Source organism: Cygnus atratus, chromosome 9 (assembly GCF_013377495.2).
Source record: "Cygnus atratus isolate AKBS03 ecotype Queensland, Australia chromosome 9, CAtr_DNAZoo_HiC_assembly, whole genome shotgun sequence".
In the NCBI taxonomy this organism is placed as follows: domain Eukaryota; kingdom Metazoa; phylum Chordata; class Aves; order Anseriformes; family Anatidae; genus Cygnus; species Cygnus atratus.
In genome coordinates this window covers 7,013,545-7,036,098 of record NC_066370.1, presented here as the reverse complement: position 1 = coordinate 7,036,098, position 22,554 = coordinate 7,013,545, and the positions used below count along the sequence as shown (strand labels likewise).

General features: G+C 35.0%; 1 protein-coding gene across 1 annotated transcript in view; it reads left to right on the top strand.

The window, feature by feature from the left end:
- Positions 1-3,622: 3,622 nt before the first annotated feature.
- Positions 3,623-22,554, top strand: part of CLSTN2 (calsyntenin 2) — a 197,998-nt gene continuing 179,066 nt past the window's right edge. The window contains exon 1 of the mRNA XM_035544917.2: positions 3,623-3,794. Within this exon, the coding sequence (XP_035400810.1) occupies positions 3,623-3,794 (172 nt within the window). The remainder of the gene's footprint in view (positions 3,795-22,554) is intronic.

Sequence of the window (22,554 nt, the reverse complement as noted above, 5' to 3'; positions counted from 1 at the left end):
TTATTTTAAGGGTGTGCTGCAACTTAATAGAGCTTAAGAGGAAAAGTAATTTTCTTTTTAGCTCTTATCTGCCGAATTTTCTGCTTGTTTGCTCTTGAGTTGTGCTTGCTATATAGTACACTGCTCTCACAGTTCTTTAAATTTTCGCATATGAACCTGTATATAAATTTCTGCAATCATCTTTAGCAAATGCAAATCCAAAAATTCAGTTTCCCTGTCACTTTCTTTTATATATAGCTGTTAACTGTATGCACTATTGAGAAACATTGACATATTTCATTTTGGTAACAATTGCTACCGCTTCCATTTTTAAGATAAAATGCAAAATTCCCTTTAGTTTATAAAGTTTATAAACATTGCAAAAATGCTGATGTTAATATTTGTCTCTAATAAACACCTTGTATAATAGGGATTATAAAATCTCTTACATGATATGAATTTCATTTTTCTTTTATATTTCTTTTCTATTTAAACATGCCATTTCATGTGTTATAAAGTAGACAGCATGATAAAACATTTTTGCTCTGTTTAAGTAAATGCAGTCTGGCATTGCTGTAACTTTAACCTAAGATTTTGGCTATATTACATTAACTGAGAAAAGAATGGACTTTTAACATAGATTGGGGGACATTTTAAACTAAACATGGATCAAAAGGAAAGGCATAACTCTGTGTGTGTGTGTATATATATACGCATATAAAAACATATTCAGATATGACTTTGTGCATCTGTAATAAAGGTAAAGTTCTTAAAAGATCCACTTGTCTCATGGGCTTTCTGTAATTTTCTGCCTATTTTATATATGTTGTCTAAAACAAATTCTTCCCCTAAACATGAATACAGCCTGGTTATGAATGCCTGTCTATCTCAAATTTCTTGAACTCTTTTTCCTACAATACTAAAAATAATTATTTGAAGGTCAGAGCTAGAAAATTGGAGGGTAAAAGGAAATTCTGCTTATGTTTACAGGAAGTCCTGTTTTGAACAGATCCTGCTCTAAGGAAGAATTAAGTGGTTGAGTTGCATGTGCTGTTTTTATTTTCAGTACGCTAACATTATGAAAGTAGAGAAAGAGGAGAAATTTCATGTTTATAAAGCAGGCATTGCTAGAAAAATATCTAATTTGTATTTAAATGCATTTAATTCTAAAGTATCTTGAAATCTGACTAAGTAGCTAGAACAGGACAGGACGAAACACTTTTGAAAAATCCAGTTACCACAGGATACATGAAGCTTGTGTAGTCATAACTGTTCATTTGGAGATGTTTATAATCAGAGCTTGTAAATAATTATAACTTTCATTGTATTTTCCTTTTATTTTATTGTTCCTTTTTTCCTGCTGTACTGCTCCCCAAGGTGTAGGACTAAATTGTAGCAATTGTTCCTAATGTACTTTCTCCTCTTCCTACCCCAATGTAATCTAAGGAATTATGTTGCTGTCATTCACTTGACAGTTGTTATTGCTCGTGCGATACTAATGGAAAAAAGACTTGCAGAATTTCAGTCGCTGAATACTGTGACTCTTCCTTAAGCAAAAGTGTCATTGAAATTATTCTGCAGAATACATTGTAGGAGCAAAGAGTTTGTTGTTGTTTTGTAAGATCTCAGGCAATTAACAGGACCAGCAGGAAAGAAAATCTGCATTTGGTTCTTTTAGTTGCATAAGGACTTTGCTTTTCACGTAAACTCCTATTCATTTATTGTTAAGTTGTATCTGTGTTCAATCAAGAGATGGATTGTTATTTTGTACTGTGTATATCAATCAAACTCTTTCAGTCATATCAGAATACAAGTGGAGCATATTTGTATATGAATGTTTCTGTTAAGAAATTCACCTATAACAGGTACAGAATACTTCAACTGCCCTGCAAACTGGAATCCCACATCCCATACAAAGCTCTTAAATTGCATCCATCACTTCCCATATTTCAACATCAAGACTTTTAACCTTCATCCCATTACATAAGCTTGCCAATCTCTCTTTTGGCTGGATAGTCATTACAAAAATGAAGAGATTTGAGTTCCCTGTTTTCCATTTCACCTTTCAGTGACACATCCCCAGTTTAATCTTCCCATTGCTTAGTTTTTGCAAAAATGGGCAGAAACACTGGGAAGATGAGTATACCTTCCTCTGAAACAATATACACTCCAATGTATAAATTAACTGAAAGTTCTCATTTTAGTTGTTGTAATATAGAATAATTCATCTTTAAAAAGAACTCAAATCATTCTCCCCAACTCCACAGTTTCTTAATGATTAGAGCATAGGAACAAGAAAGAAAAAGAATTGCATTCAATTTGCCATAAATAGTGCTTTTTTTTTTTTTTTTTTTTAATTGTTCAGTTCTTCACCTGTCTTTGGTGTCTACAGCTATTTTCTTGTACTTTGAAGAAGCTGTTTGGGACAAACATTCTTGTTTGAATGAGCATTCTTGCTCATTCTTGTCTGAGGGTTTCTGCAGAAGGCAAGGTTATGGTGGGGGTTGTGTGTGTGGGGGGAGATTGTGTGTTTTTTTTTTTTTAAATGGCATTATTGTAAACAATCCCACTTGGTCCTATTTGATTTTGTTTTAAGTGTCAACCCTCCATCTTTTGTTGAGGTGATTTCTGTTACTGCACCAGATATTTTCATCAGCATCTGTTACACACACCTAAAAAATATGTACAAAAATTATCTTGTATCCGGACTCGGTGGAAATGTGTTTGACAGTGCAGCGTTCCCTGATGTCTGACGTAGAACTTTCTTTAAATTGCAATTTGTTTAGGCGAGCACCATTGTATTACTTCTGTAGGAGCTCCAAAAACATAGAATTCGGATTATGGCTGTGGGAACAAAATGCTATTTATAAGCATGGTGAAGCTATGCCTGTTAGAAAATAAAAAGGAAAAGCAAATTGAATTATCATTTTTTTACTATACAATAAGTAGTAGATGGTTGGTGAGAGGGAGGCATGATGAAAGGGTTCAGGAATAAGACAATCTGATGATGCATAGTGTATCCCCTACTTGAAAGATGTTTTGTGTGATTCTATTATGTACTTCAAAACTAGATATCCTAACATTCAACAGCAATGTTTGAGGGACAGGTTTTTCAGTAAAAATTCAGATCCCATTTAAGTATCACTAGAGCTGGTTGAAGGGAAAATAAGTGGTTACTTTGATTAGTGATTAAAATATATTTTTTTTTGTCCACAAGGTGCAGGTCATTTTAGATATTTTTCCACAAACATTAAATGAGAAGTTGACTGGGAGTCCAATATTCTCACCTCCCTTCTGCTTACCTCTAAATCTTGACAAAGTTGTGTTTCTTTGGACATCCTTTCTCTTGCATCAGTTTTGCAGCTGAAAACAATTCCGTCAAAAGTGTCTGACCCTAATTATGTGTGACACTTGGGAACACATTAAAAATATTTTGAAAATTGGCTTTTTATTTTTGGTGTCTTAATTGGAGGGACATCTGTAAGTGTTGTTTTCTTGTCAGTGAATTGTGGTACAGTATACAAATAATTTTGTTTTCATATTTGAACATTTTTAAAATCTTGGGATCTAGTAAGCAGATTTAGAGTAATATTGGATATATATTAAATGATTTCTCTTTTTAAAAAAATAATAAACTAATTGTATGGAAACATTAATCAAATTAATTAGGCATACTATTTTTTCTTCTCTAGTGAACAAACATAAACCCTGGATTGAGACATCATACCATGGAATCATAACCGAAAATAATGACACTGTGATTTTGGATCCTCCTCTTGTTGCTTTGGATAAAGATGCACCTGTTCCCTTTGCAGGTAGGAATATGCATTAGCAGTAGCATTTAAGCTTATGGACTGCATTATAAAGTTATTAGCATTAAGGAATTAATCTGTGGTGCAGGAAGAATGTAATCTGAAGGATGTGTTTAGAGGCTGTATTTGAGTACTCAGGACTTGACCATAGACCCTGCAATGAGATGTCTTTTACAATGAACGTGTCTGCTCATTTGTTGTGAAGCAGAAGTGATTATAAACAGTGTAAAACAGCAGGCATGCACGATCAACGTTTTTTAATGAAAAAACACAGGAATCATATAATTAAATTTGAATTCACTTTTATAGAAACTAATCATTACAATTGCCTAAAGTAATAATATGTAGTTAATTCTATTTAGAAATAACAGCATTTGTTCTTCTCTTCCTGTTCCACTCCATGACCTAAACCTGGCTATAGGCAAATTATGTGACAAGTATTTAAAGGTGCTGAAATCTTATGTTAACTGCATTAGTACTTCATAACTGTCAAGACTTGGGCAGAAAATTTAATGGAGATTTTGAAGATTTTTATGAAGATTACTGTATGCTAGATGTATGTCTTACAGATGTTTTACGTTTATTAAGCCTATTTTCCTGATACTTATTCTGTCATACTATATACTTAAGCAGCAAAGAGTACTTTTGCACATCAAACAAATTTTCTGTTAAATTCCCTGTTTCATTAAGAATATTTGTTTTAAGGAGATGGGAAAATGTTAATGCTTGACAACTGTACTGAGTTCCTAAAATGATGCTTTTTTAAAAAAAATATATTGTTTAAGATTGTTCATCTTGTACAAGGAAAGGAACTGAGGAAGATGAATATCCTTAGAATGCTCTTGTGGAATACGGTTATAATCAGTAAGCAGTAAGTCACAGTACTTGGTCCAAAAAGCATTTTACAGAACATCTCAGAATTGTTATTAGCTATTTTCCCCAAAAGCATATACTGGCATAAACTCATTCCATGCAAGACAGGGATTCACAAATGTTTTTATATGCTGAACCTAATTTTAATATCAAGATTGGCCTGCCTCATGGTGTCCCCCTGGTTCTTGGTTTTGCAGAACTTTTTTCCTCAAATATATGTTCAGGGAGGATATTCAGTGGAGAGGACTCGACTAAATTCAGTCAGAGGTGAAAGCCTCAGGTAGCATATATACATGGACACGACAATCTGAGCACCAAAGACTGTTGTCCACATATCAGTTTCTATGACACTGAGTTACTTGTTAATGGAGGCATAATCAATGTGCATTCAGAGATAAGTAGACAAGCCCCTATCTGGCACATACTAATTATAATTAGGACAGGAGTATTTCATAGAAAGATGCTCGGGATAAGGTATCTGATTCTTGATTCATTAACTACTATTTTAAGCAAAGGAAAAAAATATATATATATTTTCCAAATTATTTTTTATGCATTTATCAAGAAGCTACTGTATTTTAAAACAAAAACTGTGGAATGAGACTTCAAATGATAAGCTGTTCTCTGTGGTCTGGACTATTGCATCCAGTTCTGGGCCCCTCAGTTCAAGAAGGACAGGGAACTGCTTGAGAGAGTCTAGTGCAGAGCCACAAAGATGATTAAGGAAGTGGAGTACCTCTCTTATGAAGAAAGCCTGAAGGAGCTGGGTCTCTTTTAGTTTATAAATATGTAAAGGGTGAGTGTCAGGAGGACAGAGCAAGGCTCTTCTCGGTGACATCCAATGATAGGGTTCCACACGTTCCCGTGTGACCTGGTCTAGGTGTTCCTGCAGGGGGATTGGACTAGATGATCTGTCACGGTCCCTTCCAATCCCTAACATTCTGTGGTGATCTCTTGCCACCTAAATGATTCTATTGCTCTATAATGTATTTGAGTACTTTTTTTTTTTTTCCCTTAATGCTAACTTTCACATTTATATGCAATTCATTATTCCAAATGTTTGTGTGAAACAGCAGTAAACTTAAGTTTATTTCAGCAAGGATTTCATCTCTCTGTGAAATCTTCAGCTACAGTTATTTAGGAATAAAGATCAACTCATAATGAAAAGATATCCGTTTCGTTTGTGTGCAGTCCATCTCATTTGCTTCTTTCATTTGCATTCCCTTGGGAATCTTACAGAGATGTTAATCATGTGCTGTTTCCACTGATACTTCTTCAAACTGTTTGCTGACTTTTTTTACTTTTTTTTTTTTTTATTTAACTTCTTCATTTATTAATTCTATTAATATTTTAAGAAGCACTATGGGGTCTGGGATGGAAAATACTTGGTGTGTATCTCTGACATTAATATTTCAACTTATTTCCAGGTAGTAATATGCTTTTGACCTCATGATCTGCAATCCAGATGTAACATTATTATTATTATTGAACCCTTAATTTCCTCAAAGGGCCTGGATTCCCTGTCTGTTTTGAAATACCTTTGTGTGTTTTTGTTTTAAAGGTTCTTGCCTTTTTAATTGTTGGAGTGCCATTTCTTCTTATTTCTGTTTTAAATTTACTATTTAATATCATGTAATTTTATTTGGCTTCATAACATCCACAGCATTATTATAGGTCTTCAAGTAAAATTCAATTTGTGTAATGTGTTTAGTAGGAGCAAACTGAAAATACGCACAGCTGTACACATTAACAGTATTCACTAGCTCTACATTTAATAGTATTTTAATGTGGAATTTCTTCTATGGCCATATTTTGTTTAGGTGTGGGAAACTTCTATAATGTAATATATTGGTCTTCAATGGTACAAGAGAATCAGAGCTCCAACTGTTCCTTCCCCATTGCCCTACTAATATTTTTTTTGTATTTTATCCACCTATTTTTTAAATATTTTTTTTTATCCACCTATTTTTTAAAATAAGTTTTTAAATTTTTAATCTTTCAAAAGACTTTTCCATGAATTGTTTTTCAAAAATGGTCTCAGATTCGAGAATGTATCAGGGCAGAGTTTCTGACCTGTGCTTGGATATCTACTCAGATTTCCTTGGATAAACTATATTAAGCCTAAATGTATGTGTCATCTTCCTCTGGAACTACAGCTGCTGCAATAGTTTACTTGCAGATTGTTGGCTGTTCATCAGTACTTGTGTTGGCTTATATAAGTAGGCATTTGTTTTCAGTAGTACCAGTATGTATGTAAAGAAACAAACTGCCTACCAAACTGCTATATATCCTTTCAGATTTCATCCGGGTATAAGTTCCATAGAAACATAAAATTCAACAACAACAACAACAAAAAGCTCCGTTAGCCATCAAGTTGATATTTCTAGGGAACACCTCTGTAGCTGCATAGCCAGATGTTACGTGGACAGTGTAATCTTTCTTCTTTTCTTCTTCATGCTTTCTCTTTTAAGTGCTCATCTTCCATAAATGACAGGCAAATTACAGGGTTTATCATTACAGGGTGACAGGTCAGAGTAGGTAAAATGCACAGTTATTCTATACATTTATTTAATTTATACATATATGATTCTATGATATATTCCATATTTATATATATGTATTCCCAGTGAGGACATAGTCCTTTGGGAACCATGCCAAACTTGTGGAAGTAAGGAAGTGTGGAAGTCCTTGCATTTATGGACAAAGTAAGGACAGCTTCAGAAAAGAGGTGCACAAGTGTTGAGGCAGAAAGTGTTGCATCAAAATGAGTGCACTGGAGCCACATGTCAGAGAATATAAACCTCGCTGAGTTTTGTCTCCAAATTAAATCTGCATTCTGCTTTATAAAACAAAGTTATATGGGATATCTGTGGATATGCCAACACAGTGGTCTAAGATTATAATGATGACAAGATTTGTGCTACCAATAACAGGTGCCAGTGGAGAATGAGATTATGCTATTTTTTCTACACAAGAAAGCGCAGGTCCACTGTACTGCCCTGGCTTAAAGGAACCAGGAAGGGCTGTTTGTACCACTCAGGGTAAGATCTCTTAGTTCAGCAAGAGGAGCCTGGAAATAGTGCAGGTTTTCCAGCTCTGAGCTGTTTATTATCAAGGATCCTTTGAGCGAAGTACAGATTGCATTGCTCCTATCCATTGCCCTGGTGCACAGGTGGCTTACGCACTTCATATGTTGCATCTAAGCAAAGTATCTTTCACCTGATAGCTGCTTTGTTACTAGGAACAAAAGCAGAACTAATTTATTAAGACACATTTGATATTCATCTGTGATTCTTATCTGCCCCCCAGTGCTTCTGTTTGTTTTCTATACCTGTTCTTATGTTCTCAGTTTTTAGTTAAAATGTTAGTTGTGGCATAGACCTGGTCTTACTTTTTCTGTTTTCTCTTATGGAAACTTTAACTTAGTTATGAACACATTTTAACAATTTTTTCTCCATGACTACTGAGGTAAGTCTTTTATTATCTGTCTTGTCAATCCATTCTGGTAATACACACGTTATCGTGCATGTCAAGTCCCTGTTCACGGAGTGGTCACAAGAGAAAATGCCTTCAGTCAGCACAGTTTTTTTCTCCTTTGTCATATTTTTGAAATCAAGAGTGACGACAGGAGAAAGAGATCTGTGTAGTTGCCACCTCAGCAGGTCTGTGTTTCCAGGGAGGACTAACAGGAGATTTAGAAAACTTCTAAGCTGGCCTGTGAAAATGCTGGCTGCCTGATACGATCAGCCTCTTTCATGACTGGAGCATGAAGAATTTCACAATATTGCAATGAACTGTCTTTGGTCTTAAGAATTTATTGTGAATTGTGCAATAATCAGTGTATATGTGAAACTATAGTTCTTAGAATTTTCATGGAATTAGTATGTTCACTTTTTATTTTTTATTTTTATTTTATTTTTATTTTCAATGCAAGCACATCTTTGCTGGATTCTAGTTTTGAAGGGAATTTTGAAAATACCATTGTGAATGGTTAAATGCCATTAACACCCGGGATGCAGCCTTATGCAGGGTACCACAAAATAACCATGAAGAAACTGCAAGTCCTGTAGATACAGGTTAAGCCTAGTCTGTCTTAAGCAGTATAGCGTTTCCTGTAGAATGAGCTTGCTTACTCTCTAGCAAAATCCATTGGAAGAATCATAAAATAAGTAAAACAAACCAAAAAAAAACCAAAACTCTTAAAAAGAAGGAACATAAATTTAATTAGACTTGCACCAACCTGCAGGTTCAGCTGGAAATCACTTCTAGGATTTGACTTTCAGGCTTAGGAGTGGTTTAGCTAGAAACAAGGTGAGATCAGCTGAGCTGATTTGACAGTGGTCCATTTCTGTGATGGTAAGAAAACCTCACAAAATGCTGGAGGATTTTGGAAGGCTATTTGGAAAGGACACCTGTCTATATTTTAATTACAGCAACACTGTTTCATTAGTACTGTGCAAAAATGGAGCTGAAAGGAACCTCTGGATGTCTTCAGTCCATCCTCCTACCCAAGGCAGGACTTATTACATCAGTGTCATTCCTGATAGTTTTCTGTCCTAACCATAAAAATCTGTAGTGACAGAAATGCAACAGATTTCCTGGGCAGTCTCTTCCACACTTTACCATGCTCACAGTTTTTTGTGATGCCTAACCTGAACTTTCTGTGCTGCAATTTTAGCCCATTAGTTTTTGTCCTATCCACCATGGATAGGCAGAGGAGATTATTGCTATTCTTTTGTGCAGCAACAACCTTTTATGTCACTCCCTGAAAGCACCGTGAGCATCTTAAACAGCACAGGAGCTTCAGCTGTCCATTGTGTTACTGGTAGAGAAGGGAAGCAGAGAAATAGGAGGTGACTTTGAGAGCAATGAGATGATGAATGCCCTTTTCACCTTGAAAGTGAACAGCCTAACTCTTCACTGTATCACCATTATTAGGCTGATACAATTGCATGAGTGAAGTGTGTTGCACTAAGTATAAACTGGGTAATTTTATCGCCGTAAGTTGGACCCATTCAGTCTGAAGCTGCTCTTACGTTCTAGATAGATTTACAGATAGCCTTTTTAAAAAAGGTCAGGTGTGTGTCTTACTGGCTCTGAAAACACAGGTACTCTGTCTCAGAAACAATTGCAAATCAGACTTCTTTTGCAGATGGAGTCCCAGTCTCTGACAACCATTTTGGCTTTGCTAAAATCACTGTAAAGGATGAGTAGACAATAAAGCCACCAAGGAAGGATGTCTGAATATTCACTAAGCTACAGACTACACCCACAAGCTCTCCCGAATCATCTTTCTTATTTTAGCAGCTCATAGGAGTGTGTATTCTGAACAGCACCACAGCTAAATCCAGTAGTTATCAGTCTGCTTACACCCAGGGGCTCGAACACAAAATCCTATTTCTCTGCTTGAAAATGTGAAGCATCCATTCTTCTTGTTTGCTTATTTGCTTTTATTGATAAGCAGTGGCACTGGTAACAGAAACGATCTTTTTGGTACAACGTTACAAATAGGGAAATTATTCTGCAAATTGTGTCTCGGAATACTGTCTTTTTTGACTCTCACTATTGGCAAGATGTAAAACATGCTGTCGGTTTTATAATGCCCAGAATTTGTTGGTGTTAAATATTTCACTGTGAAAGTGATGCATGATCAAAAAATCTGAACTGTAAGTTAACCCATGGAGTATTGCTGTCATTTGTAATGAATGTAAAATTCAAAAACAAAAGTTTAAAAATTCGGCAGGTGATTTATTAATGCAGTTTAATTAGTTAAGACTGTAGCCTTTAAAGGCAAAAATAGAATCTCATCATTGTGATCATGACCTAAGGTGGAATAAAAGATTGGCAGCAGCACAGTCAGCTCAGCTTTGACCTGAGGGTGCTGTTTGCCATCCAGTAAAGTTAGGGTGGTAGATGCTGAGACCTCTGATTAAAGAACACACCAAAAAATATCACTCTGACAGTGACCTCTGTTGGTTAGTCCCTGAAATTCAGAGGTGAAAGTTTTGTTTTTTCCTCTTGAAGTTTTTGCCAATTAGGCTTGATAGCCTTTCATATTCATTTTGACAGTACTGAAAAAAGTAGGTCACATTCATGTTTCAAATGAAGACTAAAGGTTCAAGAACTCAGACTGTTCTGATAAAGCTCTTAGTAGCTGCTGAGTGGTCTGTCATTGTAGGAGTATGTGGCTAGGAAGAAATTCAGTCTTTAATGCATGAACAGTGAGGAAAGATGCTTCTGGCAGACAAAAACAGTAATGAATGAGAATGGTGGAAATAGACTTTATTTACTATACCTAAATATGATAAATTATGTGAAGCCAGAAAGAAGCAAGTAAAGTAACCAAGTAATTATGGTTTTATCATATTCATTTGGGCTTTTAGGCTTATGGATAGGAATAGAATTTTTATGCTTATTGCTTTGAAGTAAATTGGAACTGTTTTGAATAGTGTTTTTTTTATAAAATAAAACTTTGTAAAATTCGGGCAGAATATTACAGTGGATGTGCAAACGTGCACATGAAGACAGGGACAGAATTTGTCATTTTTTGGTGCTGCAGTGTCATGCTAACTAATTAATCAACTATTTAATTAAAACAGGTTATTAGTGAAGTTGCCAGGAAAATAGCATCTGTCATTAAACTTCTGGGCTAGAACCAATAGACCTGGAGGTCCCAAAACTGGTAGGTACGGTTAGGCTCTAACTATGGATATAGATTGTATCACACACCTTCTTTGAAACTAATGAAACTAATGAAGCCTTGTTGTATGAATACCTTTAGGTTTAATCAAAAAAATCAAAATTTCAACAGCTTGTTAATGTCACCATCAGACCTATGGCTAGTGATTACAAGATAACCCAGTAAAACAAACAAACAAAAACTTCCTTAATGAAGAAGCCAAACAATTCTGTTCAAAGTAGCAAAGTTCTCTGTCAAATTCAAATGAATTATATTGTGGGAATTACTGTTTCCTGCAGCTCTGTCCATAACAGGATACGGAGAGATGCAGTTTTCTTTCTTCTGTTCCTAACACCTTGCAAATTCCTAAATCCTAAAAAAAAAAAAAAAAAAAAAAAACAAAAAACCACACAATAATGTAGGAATCATAAACTTTCTTAATCAGTTCTAAATGTATCAGACAAATTTTATAGAAAATTCCAGAAAAGCACATTCACAATGACCCATTTTTTCTATGAAATTATACTTAGTCATAGTATACTTACCTTTTTGACATTACAGTATTTTATGTTTTCTAGAAATGGGCCATGAATTTTAATGCACTTCCTTTTTCTTTGGTGACCATTGCATGTGACTTTGACTTGCAAAGCTAGGTATCCATCCAGGAACATTCACATTTATTACTAAATGTTTTGGCCAACGCTTCAGTTATGGAATTTCAGGAATTTCAAAGTTTGTGTAAATTTTACTTCTCTATTTATAAAGGTGTTCATGTGACTATTAGAAAGTTAAACGGAAACATCAAGAAATTTTTAAACTGTCAACAATTCTGAATTGACAAATATATGTGCTATATCTCAACAAACTGGTGAAGATAATACAAGGTATATAAAATATCACTAAAACACCTTTTTTAGAGATATTTCTAAGAGATGTTAAATCTTGAATCAGTAGATCTAAACTCAGTGGTACTGTAGCAATTTGTCCTCTGTGCTGACAGTGTCCACACAGGAACATACAATGTCTGTAACCAATCCAATTATCTGCTTATATTTATGTATGTTAAAACAATATATCTGAATTTGCAGATGAAATATGAAGTTATTTCAATGAATTATGCCTTTAAAAAAAAAAAAAGAAAAGATGCAGAAAGTCATTTATTTCATTGAGGTACTGTTTTAACCTATGTTTCCTTCACAAGAATGTGAATTAAGATTGACTTGCTTTTGCAAAGTAATTTTCGCTATGTACTTAAGCATGGATTCTACACGCTTCCCTAGCTCTCTAAAATCAGTGGTGTTTTCTCAGCTCTGAATTTAGATTCTGAATGATACAGGAGAAGCAAGGTACCATAGAAAATACATAACATTTTGCCTGCTATGTTAAATGACTTCAAACATTTTAAAGTGGGACTTTTGTGATCTAAAGACACTCCTAAGTTCATGTAACAGATTAGTCAGCAAATTTATGATTTTAAGAATATAATTTCTATTTGGTAGTAACAGTCTCATGCTGATTTAGAGCACACGTAATTCAGTTAAATAAATATTGGCCTCTAATTTCTCTGTTTTGGGGTAAAAAGGCTGAGGAATAATTTTGTTGTTATAGCATGAGTGACACTGAGGGCTGCCTTGGGTTCAAAGAGTCTCATACCTTCTTAAAATCAGTGCTTGCCAAGTATGTGTAAGCAGGTAGAAATAAAGTGACAAATATCCACTGTAGTTAGATGTCTTTGTTATTGTGCTTGCAGTGAATATCATAGTTGAATAAGTTCTGACAATTTCAGGTGCAAATAAGCATTTTTAAACATTTGTTGATATAAATTGAGTTACTTGAAAAGTGACAATAGCAAGCATAACTCAGAGTCATGTAACTTGGCAATGAAAAGGTTGAAACAAACAAGAATGATACTAGTGTTAATTTTTTTCTTTATTATTTGGTATTCAGTTAAGTAGTCATCTTGATCCTTCCATTTTTGCTTTCATGGGTATGTCAACTTGGGCATTAAAAATTTGTGGCCATCTTTCCAAACAGTACTCCAATAACCTAAAGCACTCTTAAGGAGAGCTGAAATAAGTAGTGTGAGGGCCCAAGGGAAGGAATAAACTACTACTCTGAGTCTAATAGTACAACTTCCACTTGAATCTCTCTTTACACTTTCATTCCTTCCTTGGTCGGAGCAATAATGCAATTACATCTGCCTCCTTCAGCTCTTTCTGTGTTTCCTATGCTGTCATATCCTTAAGTGAAGAATTATGAATTAAAAAATAAATCATTTATAAAGGCATGAAATATTAGTTATGCAGGTTTGGAATAATCTTTATAATACAGTGAAGTTTCAGTAACATAACAAAGTGGATTTGGAATTTTCACCACTTAGAAGTTTACCACAACAAAACTGGCACTACAGGATTCCAGTTTGCTTTAAAAATAAAATCAATAGGCTAAATTAGTTGGAAAAATGACATGTTAAAATGTATTCCCCAGAGTAGAACTACTGGAGTTAATGCAGTGCAGAAGAGGAACATGCGGTTTGTCCAAAGTGGTTTCTAAGTATTAAAAGTAAACCAAAAAAACAGCCTAAGTAGGTCTATTTAATCTTTAGAGTTCATGTTGCTTATTGGTCAGCAATTGTCTTTGGGGCTTCTCAGATGTTCTCACCATCTTTCCTTTAACCCAGACATTTTCCAATCACAGCTCCATCAGTGTTGTTTTACTGGACTAGAATAAGTTCTCACAATAGTCTGTAAGAGCAGCTGCTTCCCATCCTTGCTAGGGCAGCCTAAAATATGCATGTGATGCTACTTTTATGAAGCAAGAGGGGGAAGGAGAGTACAAAGAATTCAACTCTGGGCAGGTAGTTTAGGGCATTGATTTTCTACTCAAATCTGCTTCTGGCTGTGTGAAATGGATCAAACCAATTTGTTCTCTTGACCTAGGATTTCCGCCACTGTCCTTTCTACTGTGTGTTTAGACTATAAAAAAAGTTATAAATGCTTGTGTCTCAAAACCAGGCAGCACTGAACATAGTCTTTTGCAACACCAAGCACAAGAAGGATTTACTCTCCTCAGATGTCACTCTTTTTTCCTCCCTTAATCTTTTCTGATATGTATGTACCATGTTTGGAGTAGGTGCAGCCCATGCAATTGGATTAGCGTGGATGCTGAACCTGAGCTAACAATCCTGTTAGAGATGTCTATCATCATGACTGCACAGCTCTGTCTGTACGTCTGTCATGGGCACCAGCAGCTCCCTGGCAGCAAGGTAGGCAAATTACCAAGAAATTTCATTACTTGAGTGCTTAGTCTTGGGGTTCTGTTATGTGTAGAAGAAAATAAGTTTCCTCTATGTGTGTGTTTGTTTGTATTGTTCATTTGTTTTTACTGAAAACATGGAATAAATTAGATAAGCTCATAGAGTAGTTTTCTATCTACTCTTGGCTGTTATAGATTTAATATAAAGAGGTAGAACAGATTTATTTACTATGAAAACACAGCTCATGATGTAAAGAAACAAAAAAGTGTCTTCAAGGTATTTTCTTCTCATGTTAAATGCATAGGGAAGTGTCACTGGGATGTTGTGAAGGGTACTGATCCCACTGAGATACAGGGAGACAGCAAGAAGCTGACGGCAATATTGCAAGAATTTGCTGTTCTTTTTAAGAACACATATTAAGAACAATGGGGCTACTACTATAAAACCTAGTTTTTCATGTTTCTGTAATTTTGTTATAGGAGGGCTCAAGAGACTTCAAAAAAATAAATTGCCTATATTAGCAGATACCTGCTAATTCAGAGAGGGTGGATGGCCACAGCATGTGGAAATACTAACAATGGTAAAATACAGCTGATCTGCTCGCTTGTTGGGATCCTTATTTCAGCTGTTGCAGTCACCTTTATGTTTCTTGTGCTGGGTATGAGAAGGACCTTGGCAGAAAGGAGGTGTAAGCTGCCTTTTTCTCTTAAATGGTTGGCTCCTATTATTTTTTTGTGGTGCATCATGAATTTACTATCCACATAAAAGACTGTTCAAATTGGTTTCAAAAAAAAAATTTAAATCTTGTCTCATTAGGTGTTATGGTACACAAAATAGATACACATTTAATGCAGGTAGTTTGCAAGCAAAATGTAGTAGATAACTGGAGTCTTGAGGTGAGGTTTGCTTTTCTCTTTTTCTGCTTTTGTACTTTGAGGCTTTTTCCTTGTAGACTATTCTGTTTATTCCACTTTTCCTGGATAAAGGCAACTGTGTAACTGCACTATGCAAACTTAGTAAAAAAACAAACAAACAAAAAAAACCCATGAATTTAAAGGAACAGAGGCAAAATGAAAGTTGAATCATGGCAATCATAACCAAAAATTTTGTACTAATTTGAAAAAGAGAAGTTAAATATAAATGTACAGAAGCAATTGGTCTGCTTTTATACGGAAGTCATCGTAATGATGCTGGTCAGGAGGCTGGAGCACTTTCCCATGAGGAGAAACTGAGCGAATGGAGTTTGTTCAGCCTGCAGAATAGACGGCTTTGTGGGAAGATAGCAGTAGCCCCCCAGCACCTGTTTAGGAGGAGGCTGAGAAGATGGAGCTGGGCTCTTTATGGTGGGAGAAGGAAAGACAACAAATTGAAGCTAGAAAGGTTTGTAATGGACGTAAGGCAGAACTTTTTCACCAGGAGGACAGTCAGGCATTGGAGCACCTCCATCTTGATAGACATTCAACGCTCCATAGAGCCTTAAGTGACCTGGTCTGACCTGACCTCCTAGCTGCTCCTGCTTGAGCAGGATATTGGCCTGGAGACCTCTGAGTACCCTCCTGCCTGAATTGTCCTATGATTCTATGATGTTAGATGTTTTTTACTTTATTTTACTTTCTTTTTTCAGAAATGAAATTGCTAGACAGGCTTTGGGAGGACACTTAAGCTTGTGGTAGCATTTTATTGAAAACTCAGGGTGCTCACTTTCTTTGGATTCGGAGAGGATGTCTGTGTTGGCAATGACAAGGCCACTTGGTGAGGGAAAGGAAACAGAAGATCTGTATAAAAGTGACCTGGCTGAAGGCAGCTAGCAATGTTCTTTACGTTATAGTTGATTCTTAGCTTAGTCATAGAGGAGGGCAACAAGCTTCACTATATTGTGTAAGTCTTTCTTTGTTTTGAAATGATAATTTTATTTCAAAATAACATACTATTAAAAAGGAGCCATAGCTTTGTGTGTAAACTGTTCTTTTTACTCTTAACTAGTATGGCTACATTGAATACACACAAAAATGGAGGCCTAAAAAGTATGTTAAAAAAAAATAATCCCTAATGACAATTATTTAACTTCTTTATGACTGAGCCATAAATGCCCTTTGTGTGTCTTGGACTCGTATAAAATTCAGAAGAAAGTACATTGAGGACAGTTGACAGCAAACTGGCTCTTACAGTTCTCTCTTACGGCAAAATGTCCAGATTGTATTGAGTGAACACCTTGGCAATGGTTCATATCCAGATTGCATTACCTTGTTCTGTGTTGACTGTAATCACATAATAGTCATGAAAGGCCAGATGTCCCTTGTGAACCTTGACAGTGAATATCGGCTAAGTACTTTTTTTTGTCATTATCTCAGTGTGTTTTTTTTTAGTACATCAAAAATAAGTAGACGCTAATATCAGACCTCTCTTGCTATTTTTAAATGTGACAACTTATGATATCTGCATGTATAATACAGTTATACTTGCTAAAATATTTAAATTACAGTCTTTAAATAGTTTAATGCTACTTTAGGAAGAAGCTGCATTGTTTGCCTTTGATTCATTTAGGGCTTTCAATTCTCAGTGAGATTTAATTTTCTTGTTAGTTGTTCTTGTGAACGAATTTTTAGAGGTGAGATTATGAAAGAGATTGGTAGGGATTCAAACTTGTCATGCTGTTGGACATCTGTGTTTGTTTCAGGTTAATTGCAATATACTCATTTACTTTTAATTTTAAACAGCTTTGGTAAGAAAGATTTTATTACCGGATATAATGGACTTTTTACTGCACATATTCTCCCTTCTGGCTTTTTCATATTCCTTTGATCTTCAGAAATTATAGATTATGAAGTGGCAGAAGAGCAAAAGTTTAAAAAATACAACAAACCAGAGCACCACAAAACAAACAGCAACGAAGGAGCCAACGCTGACAATCTTGCTGCTGGGACTATGACTTGATCTGTTTTGCAATTAAAAGCAGAAAGGCCAAAAAAAAAAAAAAAAAAGCTTTTCACTAGAATTGTAAGATGCTAGTTTCCAGAGCTGCTGAGATTAGCCTCTGACTAGCCTTGTGTCAAAAATCCAGACAGATTTGTAGCTGTACACAGGCTAGCAATATTAATTTAATACCAAATCTAAGACATTTTTAATTGAAGAAACAATTCAAAGCCAAAAGAACCCCACAATTAGAAATACCTAACCTTATCCCAGATACCAGGAGAGTCTCTTAGTCTTCACTGCTTGGGTTCCTTGTCAGTGGCAATAGGCTAGTGCGTGGAAATTTTGCTTTATGATTTGGGATCAACTTCTCCATATAAATGAAGATGGATGCATCTGTATTAAATGGATCAAATTGTTATGTCATTTAAAATATATTCGCTGACATCAGCATGACTCTTGTTTCTCAGACTAAAAGGTGATGTAGGGAGGACAATTCCTGAGCTGGAACTTAACCAGTTTTTGAGCAGTGGGGTGTTGGAGAGAGTTCCATTCACTGGGTGGGGAAAGCAAGCTCCTCACAGCTTCTCTGATGTGATACCTAAAATTAAATGACCTAAATACTCACCATTTCTCAGAAGAAACTGGACTGGATTTAAGATCCCCTTTGGTTGTGGATGTATTGGGAATTTGGGGAATTTATTTGAATGAAGATTATGTTTTCATGAACTAGCAACTGCTATCTAACTACATAAAACTGGTAAGAGAATTTACATGGAGTAGTAAGAGGAATGGAATCAAAAAAAATCTGAATTATTTCTAAAATTAAAATATAATCAACTTAAAATTAAATTATTTTCAGAATACTTTAAGGTACGGGAGAAAATTTTTTTATTATTCACAATTGACGCGGATGTGGCAATTCTCTTGTAATTGATAATTATTGCAGTACTGACAAGTCATCAAATGTTCCTGAGCCTTGATGCATTCCTTGCTTGATTCTGTAGCTCTTAAATTCTTTTTGCAAGAATGTATTTATTGTATTCTAAGACGTGCTTACCGCTGAACATAAGCCTCAGCTCTCTTCTATGTGCTTCTTGTTTGCCCTTCAAAGAAAATAGATGGAGATTTTTCTTTACAGTTTATTTTGTGCCAATAATTGGTTCAATGCACAATATACCTATTCACCCTGTAGTGGACAGGAAATTTAGAATATATTTACCCAGTTAGTCACTTGGTTGTTTATTATGTACCATTGTTGCTATTCTGAGCAAGTAAAACATGGCATTAATACTGTGCCATTAGAAATAAATGAAATGCAGTAGGATTACAGCAAGCCTGATTATGCCACCAGGAAGATTTATATCTGCTAGACTGTTCTTGGCAACGGAAGAGATTATTCAGAATTACAATGCTTGGTCATATATAGCTCTTACCTTATAAGTTCTTATTTTATAGTTCTCTCTATATCTTATCTAGTTAACCTGCATGGAACACTTAATTACATCTTGATGAAAATTTGTGAGAGTCAAACAGGGTTTCAGAAATACCTTGGAAGTAATTAAGCAGGGATAAACACAAATGCTTAGCACAAATATATGTTTTTGCTGCTTGGAGTCAGCAGCTATTCATATTGAAAGTATTCTGTTGGTTTACTTGAAAGACTCTTATGCAAGACAGGTAGAGGCAAAAGTGTTTTGTGTGAAGAATGTAGAAGTTAGAAAGCAACATCTAAGCAAGTTTTCTGTACATCTTGTTTCTTATTACAAAGTCATTTTCTATAAAGAGTAAGGGTTAACTGCATACAAAATGGAAATACCTTTTTTCTTTGGCATTGCTGCACAAGCAATAATGTAATAAAAAGCAATAATGTAGGTTCTGTTAAACAAGAATTTATGATAATCTGGTAAAATAAGGACGTAGGTTGGAATAAGGAATGATACCTTACAATCACATCACAGACATCTTTCAGACAGGAAAGATGTCTGTGGAGTACTAGCCAGGAGGCTCTTTTGAAGTGCTTTATGTTGTCCTAATTCTGCTCCCAATTATACAAGTTTTAGCTTTTATTTTTGGTTGCCACCTTCATCATGAGGGGGAGGGTCAAACAGAAATTTGGTGAATATATCATTAGTGTTAGTCTTCTGCAGTCTTTTACACTCAGCCACATCACTGGTGCTGCAGAGCCCTTGTTGCCATCTGCTCCTGCTGTGATATCAAACACAAGAGCTGCCCAGCTAATTAACTCAGCTGAGTGTAATTTAGGAGGAGATGCTAGTGGTTGGCAATTTCACATCATTTCAATACACTACTATTTATGCAGCTTTCAGTCATCTTCTTGATGCCCTAATCCATTTCTTTGCATAGTTGATCTCTCTCTTGATGTCTCCTTGTTTCAGTCTAATGGATTGTAAATTGGTTTGACTTTTTTATGCACTTCCATGACACTGAACTTGGGGGACATTCTCTTTGTACTGGAAACCCATGAAAGCATGCATAAATAAAATATAGGTAGGTATATTGCACACGTTTATGACGCACATAATTTTTAAAATTTCTCTTTTTCTCCTTTGGACAAAATTAAACCTGCATATGCATTTTGAATACATACACACACACACACATATTATACTATCGTGGTAATATAGTAATTCAGATCATAGGTTAGTTTCCTTCACTTTTAACATTATCTTGTATGTTTAGATTAGAAAATAATACATGGATTGAGAGGAAAAATAACTAGTTCTGCAAAGCAATTAGTTTTTAGCTACTTGATTGAGTGTAGCTCTAGCTTATTGGCATGAAAGTAACATGGTGATATGCCTACTGAAAAACAGTTTTATATTATCTTTGAATATGTGAGGGAATTGAATTTTCAATTTCTTATTTTTAACTCATTTAAAACAAATCCTAATATATATAATTTTCTTTTTTATATTAGCTTCAAAACAGGAGAAATATTTTGGATAGATGAATGGGAGCAATAACCAGCCTATTATAGAAATCATCTCAGTAAGAGTTGCTTTTACAATTTAGTTCATTATTTTAAATAAATTTTAATTCCTTAAATTTATTTAAATAAATGTAATTTAGACATTTAAATTTATCTCTATCACATTATAAAGACATGTAAGTGCATGTTATTCTGAAGTAGTAGATACAACTAAAAACCACAATATTTTAGGCTTAGGTGTTCTTTTGTAATAAAGTCAGGGTAGATCCCTCTTTAACCAGCTGCTAAAAATAAAATATTTGAGAGGCTTATTGGTTGGCTGATTGATTTGTTAGTACATCTGACAAATTTAATGGATATTTCTGACAAGGTTTAAGCTCCTTACTGAGATGCTTGCCTTGGAGATGTTCCAGGTGCCCTAATGAAAAAAGTTATGAATGAAGACAAGAACAGTTAACGTATTTGATGAGGAGTCTAGAGTACAGAAATTACATGAAAAATAACACTGTAATTAGTGAGCATGCTAGAGTTGAAATGGTGACAGTAAATCAACATCAACTTCCAGGTGCTTTTGGACAAGAACTCTATATTTAGGAGAACAAAACTTCTACATCCCAATCGGCACTGAAGTGGGGCTGGGGGGTGGGGACTGTGCTTTGGATGGGCCCTTTACCTGATGCTTCACTCCTGTGGTGTCTCGGTAGAGTATACGTAGGCCAAAGGGGAAAATTTTGCAGCTCTGTTGGCTTCCATGGATGTTTGCCCATTTATGCAAGCACAGTGCTGGACTTATTTGTGGAAACTGGCTGTTGTTTGGAATTCCTTACTAGGAGCAGCATCATGAAAGGCAGAATCATATGTGGTAAAAAAAGAATAAGCCCTCTAAGCTTTGTATAAAATTTTTGATTAAAAAGTCTCTCTTCAAATCACATTTGGCTCATCTGTTGCCATCTGTCAGCTTTTCAATGCCCTTTATAAAATGTTTTGGTGATCTTGGTCCAGCCCCTTTAGGGGTGAGCTGCTATAGAATATACCATGCATGGCAGTCTGCTGTTGTCACCGAGGGCTGTTGGGCATGGGGCTGAACACTCAGCTGATGTAAGTGTTGAAAATAGTGTAGAAAATGAAATAGTCTTATGCTTCAATGTACAAGATACAAGTAGGAAAACACTGCTTACTGTTTACTGGAAACAGTAGTTTTTACATTGCATGTGAAAGCACAGCAGAAAGGTTATAATTAGTGTTCTCCTACAGTCTGTGTATAATCTGTTTATTCAGTGTGGTGTGACATACAAAAGTTATCTTGGTTATCGACTTGTCTTTAAATGATAAGCCTAAATCATAAATAAATCGTAACTTTTTAAATCATTTTGGCTTAATTTTATTATGAAAATGTGAGAATTTGAAGATATTCCTATAATAAAGGTGCAAAAATCCAAACAGAAGAGAAGTGAAAACAGCTTTATGAATGAAAGTCTAGCTTTGAATAAATAAGTGAAAACTGAGTCATTGTTCCCAAAAGGAATGGGAAATAATTTAAGGCGCTGAAAAACTGTGCTTAACTTTTCATTAATTTTATTAATTTATTATATATTTTTATATATTTATATATTTATGTAATATATATAATATATATTATATACATATATTTAATTTAATTATTTTTAATCTTAATTTTTAATTATTTTTTCAGGTTGATAAGTCAGTAGGTAAACTTTATAAAGCAGAAGTCTGAATACACAAAACGAAATAGATGTTGCATGTTTCAGGTAGTTTTGTGAATGCTTCTATTCGTAATGCTTACTCTGAAGTAGTCTTCATATGCTACCATTCAATATAACTTATGAAACCTTTTTTTTTTTTTTACACCTTTGTTGTGCTTGCTTTTAAGTTTATACTTGAGTAAAAATAGGCTTTTTAAGAGGTTTGAACTGATCAGAATCAATCAAGTTTTATCAGACTACCAAAACAAGTAACTTATCACACTTCAGGACGGTGCACAGAGCATGAAACTAGGGCAAAGAAATTAATATTTTAGTATTCTGCACTTAAGGCATTACATGCTTTTTTGCTGATGACAATGGAAACA